Consider the following 18858-nt stretch of genomic DNA (forward strand, 5'->3'; position numbering starts at 1 on the left):
AATGCCCCAGAATGGCCATATAGTCGTTACAAAAAATAAAATTAAAAATTTCATGAAAAGATAAAAGAAATAACTACACATCTGGTTAGTCCTTAACTTAGTTGGACTTTTTTACACCATAAATGATCAGTCTATTTTTGAAATATCATAACCAATCAACCTTTCAAAGATCAAAACATTTATTTGTGTTAATCGGTCTCAGGTTGGGCGCGGACCCTTTTTGTCAGGCCCAGTGCACCTTTATGGCTCTACTAGTTGGCAAGATGATCAAGGCATGGGCATGTACAATGTTGAAATAAAAACACCAAATTTGGTGTATTAAATAATAACTTATTAGTTTACATTAAATTACCTAATCCCTATGAGCAATAGTGCTAACTAGCAGCCGCAATTTTGGGAGGGCTATGGCACAATTTTTCTCAACTTAGGCAACATCGATTTGTTTTTTTAATGTAATAAATGCATAAATACAACTCGGTGTGTTCAAATTTGGTGCCAGATGAGTTCACGAATACTTTGAGTAAAATAATTCTTAAATTATGGTTTGAGTAAATTACATTTTTGGTCCCTAACATTTGGTCGATTTAACTATCTTGTTTGTTGCAAGTTTGGTCCTTATTTCATATTAAATTAGCAAGTTTGGTCCACCCATCTTGACACAGTCAACCACCCTCATGTGCAAGTCTCATGAGGTCATTTTGATCTTTTCACATTCATACATCCTCTCCTTCCCTCTCCCAATTATAGCAATAAAAGCTCCTTTGTATGCATACCACATTGCTATAATTGGGTAGATTTAGTAACTGAAAAGAAATGAAAGTAAGATGCTATCACAGATTAATCAATGATAGTATATTGCTATTTCTTGCATTGTCTAAGAGTGTATCGTAACTTTGTTCAATTTAACAAGTATTATTACATATACTCATTTCGCCGGTTAACTACATATTTTGTGTGTGTAAACAAATGAAAAGAGAGGTAAACATGCCTGCCAATGGTATTTTTTTTATTCTTAACACAACATACTCTATCTAATAGGACTGTCTATGACTATGTCTTCTCATCATAAAATCCAACATCTTATTCGTGATAAAGGCTGCTTCTTCACACACACTATAAAATGCTGGTTGCATAGGAGCCCTCTTTGATGCATGTAGCCTAGTCAGCGTAAGTTGAAACCATGAAATCATTTGACAAGTTTGTCTTGTAGGCAATCACTTTTGCATTGCTTAATTTTTCCTCAAAGTGCCATTTCGATTCAGGTGCTGATTGTATTTGTGTCCACTGCTTCTTCTTCTTAACTTGTGTTTTCCCAATCAGGACATACTAAACACTAAACAGTATACACAACAAGTAAAGCTCCAACTTCTGCTTGCAATGAGAGAAACATATTACTAAATCCGCACACAGATGACACTTCTCCAATGCTGGACATCGAAAACAGATGTATGCTCCAATGCTGGACATCGAGCATGGGAAATTATTCTCAGTAACATTATCAAAAGCATTAGACAAGAATTGGATACGTAAGTGTACTTGAAATTGAGGTTTGATCCTCCCAAATACTTGTTTAAGCTCGAAAAACTGTTCCTATGTGTCCAAAAACCTGCAAAATGCACATAAAAACAAATCAATTCAGATCAGGGGGAGGTTATGATTGGGGTCATTGATTGAAATGGGGTTCTGCATGAGTACTGCAGCATGGGGAAGACTCGTGGGTTTTCCGGTGAAATGGGGGATTGGGTGAGGTGTTCAATGGTCTGGGGGTTATATCGCTGTGGTTAAAAGCGGCGGGGATGGGTAGTGGTTTGGCTTTCAATCGCGAACAGAGTGGAGGGGCTGGGAATCGTCATCAGCTAAGGGGTGAGGCTTCTGGCCATCGGTGGCAAGGGGAGGGGGGAATGCGTGGGTGACGATGGTTCTGTCGTGAAGGGGAGGAGGGGTATCTGGGTCGCAATGGTGACAGGTGGTCGGCGCACTGGATTTTCGAAGTAGCAGGGTATAATGGCGGCGTTGTGGTTTACCGGCGGTAGTAGTTGTAGAGGGATAAGCGGTAAGAAGGAGAGGGATACCAGGGAGATGGGTTGGAGATGAAGGAAGACTAGAGATGAGGAGATAGAATTCGATTCCTGGTGATGGAGAACGGTGATTCTCAATGTTGGAATGGGGACAACTGAGGTTGACAATGGTGATGGAGTGACTGGCTAAGGAATGCTCTGGTGGCTGTGGTCTGCGGAGGGTGGTAGGGCTTTCCGGCTGAGAAGAGAGGGAGAGGGGAGGCGTACCTGATTCGGACGGTTGTTAGTGGTGATTCGGCGCATCAGGCAACAAGTGAGGGCCGCTATTCCGGTCAGCTTGTTTGAAAGGGAACACAAAAGGGGTGTTTGGACTTGTTCGCTTGATAAGAAGTCATATGCTTAAACCGTTTGAAAAATAGAAAAATGGTTTTGAAAACATTCGAATGAAATTTTTTGAAAAATGTTAAAACAATTGTTATGTTACCAATATAATACATGGTTAATTTTAAAAAACAATTAAATATAAATATTTAAAGATATATTTGAGAATTTGAATTTATACTAAAAGAAGAAAAATAATGAATTATTATAATGAAAATGTATTTTATCTTTTTAAATTTAAACAAATAATTTAAATAAATAAATAAAAGAACTAATGAGTTTTAATTTTGAAAATTTTAGAGTTCATTAATAAAATTGATATCTATTTATTACTATATTTATTGTAATTATTATATTAAAATAGTATGTATAATTTAAAAATATAGAAAAAAATTATAAAATAACATGTGGAAAAAAATTAATTCAAAATAGCCATAAAATTAGAGCTGGTAAAATTATACCATGGAAAACCAACCAACATGTTACCAATCAAACCAAAAAACTTGGTAGCCAATATATTTGGTAGCCAACAAGTTTGATTGGTAGTATCGTACCAATTGATCAATGTTGGTACGGTAATGGTATAAAAATTGGAATACTATGGTAATATGTACCAACCAATTCATTTGATATATATATATATATATATATATATATATATATATATATATATATATATATATATATATATATATATATATATATATATCAACTGTTAATTGTATTTAGTGTTTACAATTTTAATAACATTATATTATTCATTTGGTCGTATTAGTCAATAGTTATTACCACGTTAAAGCACAATATTAAAATGTTACTTCAGCGTTACTTTACTAGAATTCTTTTGTAAACTAAAATAATTATGTAACTAATTTCTACACTACATATCAAAATCCTGATGTCGTTGCTTATTTTTAAATCTTAGAATATAAAATTAAAAGAAATTGGTATATACCATTACCAATTTGTATCAACCAAACTTGTTGGTAGTCAAATAAATTGGTACCAATTATACTTGGTACGGTACCGATAATAATTTTTTTATGTCAATTATAGTTGGTACGGTACACGATTTTAAAAAAAATGAATTGGTACCGTACCAATTTCACCCCTACATAAAATAATATTTGACAAATTAAATGAGAGTGTGACATGTGACAAAAATACATTTATTTATTAGAGTAGATTCTTCATCTAAAATTACTATATAACGACTATAAGTTAATCAAAATATTTTCATAAGATTATCAACGTATAGTTTCTCTCCATCCTAAATCAAATAATTTTATAAACTTTTGTCGTCACATAAGTCATCAAACACTTTTATCAAAAATTGTTTAACACCTTAAATAGAAAGGAACAAAAACACTCTTATTATATTATTAAACTTGTTCAGATCGATAATTGGAGAAAGTTTAAATTTATAGTTATTAGCTTATCAAGGTTAAGCACACTAATTGTTTCCATTTGGATTTATAGTTTTCCTTTAACCTATGTTCAAAAAACCATTGGCCAACATAGTTGACTAACCAACGAAAGTCTGAAACATAATATCGGTACGGACTCCGATCTATTTTCCAATAGCACGTTTAATCGATAGCTTATTAGTCAACTGCTTAAATTTTTGAGTATTAATCAATATGAGATGAACGATGAATTATTACAAACTTTTCTATTAAAAGTAGCGGAAAAACCCGACGAAATAATGCACAAAATGGTACTCTAAATTGATTATTTTTTAATTTTTATTTTTGTAAAGTGAACTAATTCCCTAACGTGGATTTCCAAACCAACTTTCGTATACCGACTAATCCAGTATTCCAATATTTCGAAAATAAGGTTATTTTTTATGTCTTAAAGTAACTGTAAACGAACTTATATAGTAGATAAAAGGGCTGAGACCAGAGGAAGTAGAGTGCGGTTTCAGCCTACGTAGCATGTGAAACCACAGTGAACAACGCCCCCTTCAAGTTCTTAGGGTCTGATTCGTAACCAATATAATTAGGTGCTGTTGATAGATAGATGGAGGCGGCGACAGATGTTGATGGTGGCAACAGCGAGACGATTCAATCGCTAACATATTGTCGGTGTTAGCTCCTGCATGGGCAATAGAAGCTCAGAGGAAAAAACACCATGTAGATGGTAGCTTTGGACCTGAACGGACGTGTAGTAGGTTCAAAGCGATGGAATTAGTAAATGGATCAGAAAAAAATGGCGGTGCAAAAGGATCAAGAAGGAATGACCGACCCAATACAAATAACATAAAAATGGATGAAATTGCAACTTCAAGAAAAAACCGGGCAATTCCATCGATATGTATTAAACTTTATTTAGTTAAAAAAAACCCGTAAAAAAAAAAGTTCCAAAATGGTTAATAGGCAAAATAGAATGACCAGTTATGTCAAACCCTTTAGTTAAAAAAAAAAAAAAAAAAAAAAAGAAATTCCAAAATAATTAATAGGCAAAATAAAATGACCAATTATCTCAAACTCTTGGAAACTTTAAGGAAACCTTTTATATATATATATATATATATATATATATATATATATATATATATATATATATATATATATATATATAAAAGGTTTCCTTAAAGTTTCCAAGAGTTTGAGATAATTGATCATTTTATTTTATATATATATATATATATATATATATATATATATATATATATATATATATATATATATATATATATATATATATATATATATATATATATATATTCTTATTTTATATCAATGCGAGATGATTTCTAGCATAATCAATATGAGATGAATCATTACAAACTTTTCTATTTAAATTCCTATTTTAAATCAATGTGACATGAGTGGTTGCATACTCATACGATTCAACTTTTTCTTTCATATAACTATTAAATATGTTATTTCATTCAATTAGAGTTAAATCTGTATGAAAGAAGAAATTGCTTTATTCATTCTTAGTGACAGTTTTGGCCATTTGTTAATAGATAATGATAAAAACAAATTAAACAAAAACATGTGGCCCTTAAATTCACAATGTGATATGATGTTGCTACTTAACTAAAACCATTATCGGGCCATTAACTTTAAGTATTATAAGATTTTCCTTTATTTTCTTATAGAAATCTAAACATTATTTTCTGAAAGAAATGTGAAGTTGGTTTCGTTAAACATGATGAGTAAACAAGTACTTTTAAAATTTTGAATAAGTTACTTGTAAACAAAAGTTATATTTTTGTTTAATTGTGTGGTAAATGTGAACTATTTTTACAAGAGACAATTATACGGTTTAGAGTGAATCGAAGACTTCATTAATGACAACGTTCGAAAAAAAATCACATGTTAAGTATAAACCATTACACCCGGCTCCTGAGTTCAACTTAAGGAGAGAAAAGAAAAGAAATTAGTGAAAATGAGAGGAAAGTAAGAGAGATTGATGCTCACGAGTTTCATTAAAGGAAAGAAGTGGAAGGATCACTTTCCCTCCTAACTTTCCTTCTGATTTGGGAGGATTTGAAAAGAAAGAATAAAATGTTTAACTTTCCTTCCGTTTCTTTCCAACTCAAGAGCACAAAAGACAAATTTGTTTTCCTTTCTTTTCTCTTCTTTTCTCTCCTTACTTCCTTTTCTTTTCTCTTCTTTTCTTTGATTCAACTCGGGAGCGGGGTGTTAAGGGTGTGGCGACTTGATAATATATGTGAAAGATATGTGTTAGATGCAATTGTTATGCATCTTTTAGCATGTTTTTTTTTTATTACTTCTAGCTTATCATTTAATGGCGGTTTCCCTTGTGTTTTCAGTAAATTGTGTATGTCTCAGTTTTCTTTGCAGAATGTACTACTATTCACTTTTAATATAATTTTCAGGGTAAATTGGATCGGTACGAGAACATTGAGATTTGAGGATGCACTTAAGGAAGCATTGAAGCATAATTGGAGTTGAATACTAATAAAAGATGGGCATTGGATGGAAGCAGCTAAAACTTAAGATTTATGCATGAAACACATGGAAAAGCCTTTACACGGTTGTGTGACCCTATTACATGACCATGTAAGAGAAGTTATGGACCATTTACTCATGCATAAAACCACGCCAAGATTACATGATCGTGTAAGACTACCACAAGTGTTATACAACCTTTGAAGCATCTCAGGCAATCCACAACATGATTACACAACTATGCTTCCCGTTACAAGATCGTGTTTTTCTCCTAGAGTCCCAAAATGACATTGTACTTCATTAAAACGACTCAACATTTTGGAAGTTTCTGAAGCAGGTCTAGTTTAGGGTAGGTGCCACATGGGCAATGGAACAGGGCCCAATATTTGAAGGGGTCCAATTTTTTTTAGTAGTATATCAGTTCAACACTTCAGCCCCAAACAATCCATCCAACATCATTAGAATTTTGGATTCGGAAATCAACATCAAAGCGAATTAGTGAAGACAGTAGCGATCGATCATTCATTCAATACATCATCGATTCATCTTATTCGTTTTAGTTATAACAAAAAGTCGATTGAATCAATCAACAAATACAAATCAGTGGAATCAGGGCAGGGAAACGAAAGGGCAGTGCATCAGCGACATCGGCACAACGTGCATCAATCAACGATTATCATTCATCGAATTGAATAATCATCTATCCTCCATTGAATATAGATACAACATGTTCTAGGTGAGGGTCGATTAGAGTCTTAGACAATTATACGATTATCCATTTATCATTTATCATGTATTACTGTTATCACTTTATCAATGAAAATGATTCTTCATTCTTGGTCCTGTGAATGTAATAGATTATGAGAGATTAAGGAATGAGGAATAAGGAATTAAGGATTATGAGTTTGTAAATTATAATTTTCAATTCAATTACATACTTGAATCAGTTGAATGTATTATCAAATTTTGAGATTCATGTTATGTTTAATTGTGTAATTGTTTAATTGTTTATCTTCAGCCGTTTATTTTTTTAGATTCTTGAATGTTGTTCATGAATTTTTAATTGTTTATCACTATGTCGTATTGTCATTGTGTCATATTAATCCAATTAAATTTTCAATTCAATTACTCACTGAGTCGCCAACCGACTCACTTAATCCAAGGCTTTAACTAAAAGAGGTCGGGTTCTGCGACCAGACTTGTCGAGTCCAAGAACAGACTCACCGAGTCCAAGGCAATCTTCAACAGACTCGCCGAGTTATTCTTCCAACTCGCCGAGTCCATGCTTATGTTCATACAACTCATTGAGTACACCCATGTGACTTGCCGAGTCTCTCCAGTTCTCAACCCATTCAGAAGCTATTCGAGCTATGCAGATGCTTAAATCCATAGATCCACCCTTCTACAATCTAACCCTCATGTAAAGTTGCAAACTTTACGTGAAACCATGGAGATTTAGGCCCAAAACACACTAGGGCTTGGGTTTTGGACAAAGGGGATTCACCAACAACTTAAAGACTGAAACTTTATGACATTATGGACCATCACAAGCCTAGATCTAAGCCTCTAACTCGAAGTAGCTATTAATCATACCAAGAATGCCCTAAAATTTCAAATGATAAAAGATCTAGATGCAAAAGAACCCAAGCAACATATTATTACCTCCAATATAAGCTCCAACTGAAGTAGATCTTGGATCTACACCACTCCTTTGCAGCAATCCTTTAATTCCTCAAGCTCTTTCCCACCAATTTCCTCTTCCAAGCTCCAATCTCCTCAATAATGAAGCCTCACACGAAATTAGGGTTTTCCTGAAACTCTTTGGGGGGAATAAGAGGCTGGGAGAAGGACATAAAGTCCTTTAAATAGGATGCAAACCCTAAGTTTAGGGTTTTTTCTTATTCCAATACCAACTCGTCGAGTCCAGCTTCCGACTCAACGAGTTGGTTACTTAATTCGCGACCCAAACCCCCTACGACTCGACGAGTAAGCGTACCTACTCGTCGAGTCCCTTCTTCGAAATTACACTTAGCACCCTTCACTTCTTGTTCCGAACTTGGGATGTTACATTATGAGATTATGTTTATTGTATAATTGTTTATTAGAAACTTGGAATTCAGAGACCATAGTGTTTAAAGAATCAAATTATGTTTATTGTTTGTAAAATTGTAGAGATGAAGTCTAAACAACCATCCGGTAGTCAAAAACGTTAAAAAAAAAAAAAAACTAGATGAAGAAAAGAGAAAGGCTGACACATGTTGAAGAGCACATTGAAGAGAAAGAGCATATCGAAGTAGAAGAGGTAGAAGAGCAAGAGCCCGTTAAAAAGCTTGTTGATGTATATGATCCAAGAAGGTGGGAAAAACTTAATTATGAGGAGATTAAACTTTTGGTCCAGAAAGGCCCTAAAATAGATAACAGTATTATGTATGGTCCTTACGATAAATTTGGTAGATGGGTTTCGGTAGCTTTATATACAAGAACTTTACCAAATTTGGAGAAGTGTGATAGAGAATGGCCAATATATTCAAAAGATCTAGATAGGGTATTTTGTTTCTGTTGTAAAGTGTTTAGAAAAGGGATTTCAAACGGTAATTTAGATGGTGAAGGTTATGCAGATTGATACCATGTCACCACTAGGGTTAAAAAACATGAAATTTCATTGGATGATCTTACAAATAAGAATAAGTGGTTTGATATGCGTAAAAGATTGAACTCGAATGAAACAATTGATAAAGTTTAATACTAGCAATTCAAGAAAGAAAGAGATTACGGAAACAAGTCATTTTGAGAATCGTTGCAGTAGTGAAGTTTCTTGCTAAACATAATTTAGCATTTCGTGGATCCAATGAAAAGTTATATAAAAAGGTAACTATAAATTGTAATTTTTTTGTTCTAATTCTAACAAATACCTTTTTGTTAATTGTTATGACTGCTTTCACTTCTTATTTATTAATTGTATTTAATAGGTAACGGAAATTTTTTGAGTGTCATTGAAATGTTGGAAGAGTTTGACCCAGTTATCATAGAGCATGTGCGACAGATCACAAGTGATGGGCTTCATGTGTATTATCTTGGTCACTTAATCCAAAACAAACTAATATCTTTGTCAGCTCAAGAAATTAAAAAAGAACTTATCAAGAAGATAAAGGAAGCAAAGTACTACTCAATCATACTTGATTGTACTCCCGATTCAAGTCACCAGGAATAAATGACTATAATAGTGAGATATTTAACTTTATCATATAATTCTGTTACTGTCGAGGAGTCCTTTTTAGGTTTTTTGAATGTTGATGATACCTTTGGAAAATAACTATTTGATATTACACTTGAGGATTAGTTAAAATCTCTTGGTCTTGAAATTGATGATATGTGTGGTCAAGGCTATGATAATGGAGCAAATATGAAAGGAAAACACCAATGAGTGCAAAAGAGATTTTTAGATATAAATCCTAGAGCATTTTACACTTCTTTTGGTTTCCATTCTCTTAATCTGACATTATGTGATATATAAGAAAGAGTTTGTGTGGCTGTGATGGAACCCCATACATGTAGTAAATGAGGTAAAACAATAGAACTATGTGCGAGGAGTTTGGTTGAAACCAATAAGGACCTTTGAGGATGACAACATGATTTGATCACAGAAACCAAGGGTTGGTAAAAATCAACCACTTGGGAATATCATAACTATATATTTATCTTCCTATTAAACATAATATATATACAATATACAAGAGTGGGCTATATAATAAATGGTCTAATACACATGCCTATACGATTATCATCTATATCCACTAACATGCTAGACAACACATTTCCCGTAGCTAATATATTCACATTATATATAATACATGGGACTATACAAATATTATCTATATATACACTTAACATTTACAAGCAAATGCCCCATTCCAATCGTTCAATATTTGGTATGACAAATTTGAGGTTTAGAAGCAACAAAAATTGCTTATAATAGCTGCGTAAAATATATGTGATGAAATCACTAACATAACACGATTTATTAATTTAAGAAAAACAATTATAAAAAATAAATAAAAAAAAAAAAAACCCTTAATTAAACTGAAAATACTGAGTTTGAAGTTCTATACGTAAGAAATCAGGTTCTAGTGTTCCACAGCTGGATCAAACCAAACATGTGATAATCGAGACCTTTCTACGCATCCAATAACTTTTGGTTTCTACTCATCCTTACCTTTTTAGCTTTTACTCATCTAATCCATTAGAAACAAAATTTAGCAAACCGACGAATTTACCTATAATTCAATGCATATGAATCTATGTACTTTCTTTTCTCATAGCATCATAATACTGTCTACCTTCAAAAGATAAAGTAACAACCCAAAACACAATAAATAATTTACTTACAACAATTACTTATTTCTGTAGAAACTTATGAAAACATCCCAAAAGTTAATAAATTCATACATTCACTAGTGTTTCTGTTTCATACAAGATAATGAAACAACAAAATCTACTTTTTCCCAAACAAATTTCTCAACCTCCCCCTTTCCAACTTCTCAAGCAACTTCCCACAACCGGGTATCTCTGACTCATTGAGTTTCTTGAGATACCCGATTGCCCCGTAGGAAACCATCAGTTTCCTACACCTTTTGCTCGAAGAAAGCAAACCCAAACAAGAAACTGCGTATTTTTTAGCCGTATTTTGTGGACTAGAATCAAGCAGTTGAACCAAACTCGGGACACTTTTATCATCTTTTTTAACCTCTCTTCGGTTGCATTGAACTGTCATTAAGCTCGCAAGGGCTTGAGCCGCCACTTCCCGAACCCCATTCGATTTAGCCTCGAGCAAACCGATCAACAACGGGACACACCCGCTTTCACCCACGAGTTTTTTCATTTCCGTCGTGTTACAAATACGACATATCGATGATGTGGCGGCCTTTTGGGCCCCAAGTGAGCCCGATTTTAACACATGTACAATTCTCGGAAGCAGTCCGAGTGAAATTAGGGTTTCCATTGACACTAACCCGACCAAATTCCGTAAAGCCGCAACCGCAGGTTCTTGAGGTAATGGGCCGTCGAGGTAAGCCAATAGACTGCGGACCCCACCTTCGTTAATCACCGATCTTTTTAGATCATCGTTGCTCGAGGTTAAATTCCGTAAACATTCCGCCGCGTATTCCTTTGATCCCAACAAGATTCCGGTATCGAGAACCGAAATCATGATTTTCACGATTCCTTCTTCGGCTAGGGTTTGGCGCAATTCGGGGATTACAGATAAGTTTTTCAAAGTACAAGCGGCCGAAGCTTGGGAAACGGAATCACCGATTCCGGTGGAACAAATGTCGATGAGTGGCGGGACTCCGCCGTGTCCCGCTATCGCCCTTGCGGTTTCTTCAGACATTGACAATCTTTGAAGGGCGATTACGGATTTTTCCCTTCCGATTGAGCTTCCGGATTCTAACAACCGGATTAGAGGTGGAAGAACACCTTCGGAAACTAGCCAACTTTCACAACCACCGGATTCCGCCAATGAACAGATCAAAGTAACCGTTTTCTCCCGGATTCTTGGTGAAGTAGCGGTGAGGAGTTGTACCAAAGCTCCGATGTTACTACGTCCCACAATGGACAAAACCGTCTTTTCATCTTCTTTCATCACGTCAACAAGGGTGTCGAGAGCTTTATGTTTAGCTTCCAAATGACCGATTTGCAGCCTCGCAAGTAATTCCCGGATGTTATTGTCCGTGCTTCGATGACTTGTACCTTCAAGATCGGTTGACATGGTGACCTCACCAAGAACACCGGTTTTGATTAAAAGCCCGCAATCTCGAAGATTCAAATCGAGTTTTCCTGATAATGAATCGAGGTCGCTTTGCATTTGGAGCTTTCCATCGTATTTTCCCTTTGAACATGTTTCTGCCAACTCGATTGATTCATTCAAAGTCTTGGAGATTGCTTCTAATTGTTCGTTGCATAACGTGTTCTTCGAGAAACATGGGTGGCTTGATAAATCTGATAAACGAGATGGGATTTGCTCTAATCGACATATAATCATTTTCCATCTTCCTGGGAATTCTTTCACTTCTCGTGCCTTTTCCAAAGCCACCGGAACAAGATCTTTAGCACGTGAAAGCGACTCATCGGCTAATCGGAGGTCGGCCATTGAAACTTAACCAACTCTAATCTGCAAAAAATACGAAACAAAAGGCAATATTTTCAGGGGTTTAAATTAAAATAAACTCGAATTTGAGTTATTGAGGTCAAATTTGAATCTGTAAGCCTAATGAAACCGACATACTGAACTGAAAATCGATAAAAATCGAAGCTTTAAGACTAAAAAGATGTACATATAGATTTTACATGGATATTATAGATCTAAGACCTCAATTTTGACTTTTTTCATGTCAATTTGAATCGACAAGCTCAAAGAAACCGATATGTTTAAGCAAAGCGATCCAAAACAAGATAAAAAATCGAACCTCGTTCTTAAAAGATGTGGAAAAATCCCAACATGAAACTTTATTAATAAAATAAATAAGAAAAAAGGGAGCAAGATCAAGAAATTTAAGGAAACCAAGATCAAATTTGATTCTTGAAGCTTTGAGAAACCAACATGCTCAAGTTAAGTTATCGAAAATAAGATTAAAAATCAGAAAAAATCACAACTTTTTCGTTAAACTATAGAAAAGTTTGCATCACCTAACTTTCAAATTATCAAATAATTAAATAAAAAGACTAAAGAAAGAAAAAGGGACCAATGTATAGAAGATTGGAGAATCTTGCATCGTCATATATAATCCGTTTACTAAAAATAAGAGAGGCAAAGTAATTACAAGGAAATGCAAACCCCACATGTGTGTAATGAGAAATGACAATCAAGTTCTAATAATACAAAGAAATTATATATAGATATATCTATCTATATATATGAACAAAATTGTTGCTTATTTTTCTTTCTGATTTACTTTACACGATTGTAGTGTAAAGATGATGAAAGTGAGGGGACGACATTTCAGTGGCTAAGAAAGAGCCGCCTATTAAAGGCAATTATCAAGAAAGTTTCTGATTTTTTATTATGAAAATGATATGACATGTACGTTTTTTTTCTCTGTGAAATAAACCGTAAAAGGACAATTATGTCTATTATTTATCAGAAAATTATATATGTATATGTGAAGTCATGTTTCGAAATGCTAAGATTCAAATTTGGGCCTTTTTTGTCCTCATTATATATCTTATTTTCGAAAAGCGAATCTAGAGTCAATCGAGTTAACTTCTAGCTATAAAGTCAAACGAATTTTGCTTCGTTTCAAGCTCGAGATTTGATAACTACTACATTGAATGAAAACATGTTGGTGTTACAAAACTATAAATAGTTTTATGATGTTAGAGTTTTTAATATAAAAAGTTGGATTTTTCCAAAATTTTAGAGCAAGTATTCTTTAGAAATGAAGAAAACTGAATCGAGACTTTGCTTTGAAGTGGGGACTTTAGAGGGTCTCTATCAACCCTCACTACAAACTCATACAATACAATATTTTACAAAATTGAAATGGCACCAACCCATCAAATTATTTTTCAAATAACTAAAAGTTTTTATTTATTTTTTTTTTTTTGGAAAAAGGAACATCCCGGTGGAATCAGAATTTAAACATAGGTATAGGGACCGAGTAGTTGACTCATGCTCTAGAGTCACTGAAAACGAACCTCCATATAGTTATAGGGACCGAGTAATATTCGAATTTAAACAAAGGTCAATCGGTTATCCATCAATACCCAAGTTAACTTAAAGTTCATCTTTTTATTCTATTGTTTTTAATTTTTATGGGTCCATAATTAAAATTTCATTTATACCCATGTCGATGATGGTCCCACCAAATGCAAATTAAATTTTGGGGCAATTAATACAAAGATCAAATCCATACCTCAATGTGATTGGTTTCTTGCCATCGTTTGAATTACTCAAAATCCAAGACTAATGCTTCTGTGAAGAACAAATACAAAATGAATAATTAACAAAAACTAAAATCAGAGAGTTTGAAAAAAGGAAGGGGCTTTGGTGGGGTATTGTTGGCTGTGTTGTTTTAGAAGAACTTCAAGCAAAAACCTTTTAAACAAATTTGAACTTTACGTAAAAAAAAAAAAAAAAAAAAAAAAAAAAAAAAAAAAAAAAACTTTCCTAATTAGTTAAAAGCACAATCTAGGATTCGGAAAGTAGTTTCTAAGAAATGTGTGAAATACCCTCCTAAAGATTAAGGTTACCCTTTTTTAGACCAATTGCGGATAATGTATAAGTTTTAATGCACAATATGAATCGGTATTGCTTTTGGAATTGAAAATTGTTGCTTTGTACAAAAACAATATCAAAGATCATGCTTTGAAAACACTATTTTTCCTATTTCACGGAGTACATTCAAAGATTAAACAATAAGTTTCTAAAAGTTTGTAGACATACCCACCAACGATTTGATCTTTATAAACACTATTATCTAAAATTAGAATGCACAATCAAGGATTTAATCATAAATTTCTTGGAAATTTGGAATACACCCACCATAGATTAGAACAATTCCATCAAAAGGGTAATGATGGGTTTGACGTTTCAAATATTATTTTCCGAAAATTTCCAAAAAAAAGACAAGAATAGATGCAGCAATCTCAAAGAATTTGGCTTTTGAGAAATACCCTCAAAGATTTAATCTTTAAAACCTATTTTCCGAAATTACCTCACAAGTGTTAAATCATAAGTTCATAACTGAAGTGTTGACTTTGACAAACAGTCAAAAACACCCAACAAAGAATTGAATTTGATCTAAAATAACAAATTTCCCTAAACTTAGAGAACCTAAACAGTGACTAAACAACAAATTTCTAAAGATATCGAAACACCTTATAAATGGTAAAGATTGATCTGAAGGAAATTTTAGGAACACCCACCAAAGATTTGATCTTAAAAACACCAACTTTGACCATGAAATGCTGAAGAAATAGAAGACCCAACGGTCAAATGTAGTATCCAAAAACGGAAATGCACAAGAATCAGGGAAGAATTTAAAATTTAAAATTTAGAAGTTTACCTGCAATGAAGACGATCAAGCTCGCAAATGGATGACAATGGAGTGAAGCAAGCACGACGACAAGAACAATTGCATTCAAAAATCAAAAAAACGCTTCTTCCTACTGCTTCGAATCCCTCTCTAATGTCAGACGCAAGCTCCAAGATTCACTTTATGAAACAACTGTTCAGAGTAAACAGAGGTAAAAACACAAAATCATAGAAATTGTACAAGCGTTTATGCATATATTTCAAGTTATGACTGCATCGTTTCTCTGGCTTCTATGGGTGTTGGTGTGGAGAGAGAAATTACTTTTAAATATACCTTGGTTAATGGTAGCAGGCCAAATATCCTTCTGGTTTTTGAGATTAACGATAGTAGTCCTTCTTGTTCTATAATTTGCATTATTTACCTTATACAAACCTTCATTACATAACTATGCATTTGAAATGATTTATAGAAACGGGGATTGGTGAAATATTAACGAACGTCACTATAAAACTGACTTTATTTATAGATAACACGTTGAAAAATTAGAATCACATCATCATATACGGACCCAAAATGCAGTGTTTGTGCGTACGTTTTTTTTATTAGCTATAAATAGCAGATCGTCTAGCATCTTTATTTGTTATTGTAAATAAAAATATGGCTTGACTTTTTACAAGAATGTGATTATCTATGTTCTATAAAAAAAAATTATATATTGCAACTAATCTTGCATATCCTCTTCAAAATATTTGCATACGGAGAAAGCAAGAAAGCACCGTCGTGATAAGTGATGAGGATAAAATAGATGTTTCGTATCTTATTTATCTTTAAAAAATATCATTTTTATTTAAGAAAATCACACCACCTATTCTCAAAACAAGAAAATTGATTTTTTTTAAAAAAAATCAAACTTATCCTTAAAGAGTTCAAAAATTCTTAATAAAACGTGGGAAAAACATGACGAGACTGTTTGTCATATTTGTTCCGAAAACCCATTGTAAGTTGATGGTTTCGACATATTTGATGTTTTAAAAAAATGCAATATTTGATAAAAATAATGTTAACTAAGATCATTAACAAAGTATTATCATTGTATATTTGTGAATGTTGTTTTTGCAGTTGAAATTTTGAATTATATAAACATCATGTAATTTGTGAAATAAAGAATTATTCACCTGTCCAATTTATTGAGTGAAAATGTAATTAATCATGATATTTTTATTTAATATTATTCATTATGTTTTGACATATAAAATTATTTCTAGATCAATCAAATGCAGATCCCAACTTTTTTTTTTCTACATCCGCAACTAGCTTTACGTGCTTTGAGTTATAACATGGATTAGATTCATAGACACTATCAAATTTTTTCAAATGGATAAAAATATAATAATAATATGAATAATAATAATGATGCTAAACCCTATAGTAAAAATGTAAATATTAATTATTTGTATATTCTATTAATTTTAAATTTTAGTAAATTTATGTTAAATAAAGTGTTCACGAAAATATCATCTTGACACCACATTAAATCTCAATGGATCTATTAAATTTAGGTTTGCGTCAAATTAGATTAATAAATTGTATTCGTTTTAGCCAACTTTACATAATTACATATAATAACGTCAAGAGCATTATAAAGATTTTCTTCATAATAATTTTCCTTTTTTAGAATGGTTTTTTACTCGGTTATTCAATTAAAAGATGTGAGAATCGAGTCTCTTTGATATGGGTATTTGGTGGTTGTTTGAGATTCAACTTTTTTGAGGATTCAGGATAAACTTCACATATTTGTTAGGTGATTTATTTAACACCAGTTTTATTATTCAACTATCACAAATTCACAATAACAACAGCCCAATTTTGCCAAAGAAAAAATGGTTTGTAAGTTTCTTTGCACAGTTTTTGAAAAGTTGAGGGGGGTAAAATTAAATAAGGGGCCGTTTCCAAATGATCGTACGGTGTGTAATTATGATGAAACAGGAGAGTAGACCGTTGGAATTCGTTGAAAGTTCAAAAGTGATCCTTTTCAGTTTTCAAATATTACGGGGTGATGACATGGTAGATGTGGGACCACTTGAGAGTTATGAGTTTAGACTTTTATGAAGTTATTGTGACTTTTCTTCTACGCACAAGTAATTGTTTCCAATTTTTAATTAAATCGCTAACAGTTAAAATTTCTTTTAAGTATATATTTGAATTTGATAAAAAGAAAAAAAAACATATTTAAGACCTGCGGATATGGTATCATATCTTATAATATATAGTTAGATTATTTTCTCCCATGCTCCTTCCTCTCACAAAATTGATAGGAGTGGTAACATACTTTGCAATATTTTTTTAAAATGTACCTTATTAATTATATAAATGTTTAAAATACATATTTATAATAATATAAAGAAAAATATTCTATTATTTTAAATAAAAACGATTACATAGTTAAAACACTAATTAAATTAAAACACTATAAAATAAGACTAATTGTCATATTTTTTCATGATTTTCGCTCTAGCTCTCAAAACCATATCGAACTCGTTTTCGATGATATGATCGATAATTATTTTGTTGAAATTTTCTATCGCGACTGCTTTTTCTTTTCACCTTCTTACTTCTCCTCTTGAGTTTTATTTTCTCCCCCAATTTCTCATTTTCAAAATTCAAACGGTTTTTGAATTCAAAATTTTAATTTTGAGATTACTAGCAACCTTTTGAATGACATTTCCTCTTCCAATTCCCGATGTATTCGACGAAACCCTCTCTTTTTCACCTTATCAATATCTATCGGACGAACTACCTCTTCAAGTTCGAGTTCATCTTCTCCGTTCAAATAAAGCCCAGAATGTGCATCTGATAAAATAATGTAACTCATCTTGGAAACTTTGGTACCTTTTGAACCACCTTTATCACTACTGTACTCTTTTATTCATTTTGGGGATGCGGTTAAAGTTTACAAATATGGATAAATTTCAACAGCCTCTTATTGTTATTAAATTGAAACTTTTGAAGCATCGTCTTGAAAACTTGTTGATCGTTTTCCCTGCTTTTCTGTTAACTTTGCAAGTTGTTGTAAATCATGTTGAATTTGTAATTGTTTTATTCATTTTGCGTGAAAATTTTGTATTAATTTGGTTTTTTTTACGGTACTTGTGACATCTCAATTTTTACCGCAAATTTAAAGCTTTTTATTTATGCTTAATTTATTTCAAAGTATAAAAATTGATGCGAAATTTGTTCCTAAAAGATGATAATATTGTTATTAAAACATTTCTGTGGAATAATGACTCTATATAACAACTTGTAGCTGTGTCAGGTCCATATCAACCCCCGTGTCCGTTTCGCCACACAGACATAAGCATACAAACATATGATCATGAGTCGCAAAGACAAGAAGCACATGCAACCATATCAACAATTTTCACAAAAATAACTATCATCCTATAAACATAATCCAATGGGCCGACATTGGTACCTTTGACCCACGGGTGCAGTGAAGAGACTCAC

The 18858-nt window shown here is 32.8% G+C and overlaps 1 protein-coding gene and 1 long non-coding RNA gene across 5 annotated transcripts; both read right to left on the reverse strand.

The window, feature by feature from the left end:
- Nucleotides 1-907: 907 nt before the first annotated feature.
- On the reverse strand, nucleotides 908-2390 carry LOC145006176 (uncharacterized). Its single transcript, XR_013662825.1, has 3 exons — nucleotides 2286-2390; nucleotides 1537-1606; nucleotides 908-1459 (listed from the first exon to the last, which is right to left on the reverse strand). It is a non-coding gene; the product is annotated as an uncharacterized LOC145006176 (long non-coding RNA).
- An 8312-nt stretch (nucleotides 2391-10702) lies between these two features.
- On the reverse strand, nucleotides 10703-15512 carry LOC145004509 (uncharacterized). Of its 4 annotated transcripts, XM_078963446.1 has the most exons (3): nucleotides 15385-15512; nucleotides 14233-14291; nucleotides 10703-12491 (listed from the first exon to the last, which is right to left on the reverse strand). In XM_078963446.1, the coding sequence occupies exon 3, from the start codon at nucleotides 12468-12470 to the stop codon at nucleotides 10818-10820; it is 1653 nt and encodes a 550-aa protein (XP_078819572.1). In that variant the 5' UTR covers nucleotides 12471-12491; nucleotides 14233-14291; nucleotides 15385-15512; the 3' UTR covers nucleotides 10703-10817. The 4 variants fall into 4 exon arrangements, with proteins under 4 accessions (XP_078819572.1, XP_078819570.1, XP_078819571.1 ...); XM_078963444.1 differs by lacking the exons at nucleotides 14233-14291; nucleotides 15385-15512 and adding an exon at nucleotides 13141-13291; XM_078963445.1 differs by lacking the exons at nucleotides 14233-14291; nucleotides 15385-15512 and adding an exon at nucleotides 13063-13174.
- Nucleotides 15513-18858: the final 3346 nt, after the last annotated feature.

The sequence above is a fragment of the Lactuca saligna genome, chromosome 7 (assembly GCF_052625555.1).
Source record: "Lactuca saligna cultivar CGN05327 chromosome 7, ASM5262555v1, whole genome shotgun sequence".
NCBI lineage: Eukaryota > Viridiplantae > Streptophyta > Magnoliopsida > Asterales > Asteraceae > Lactuca > Lactuca saligna.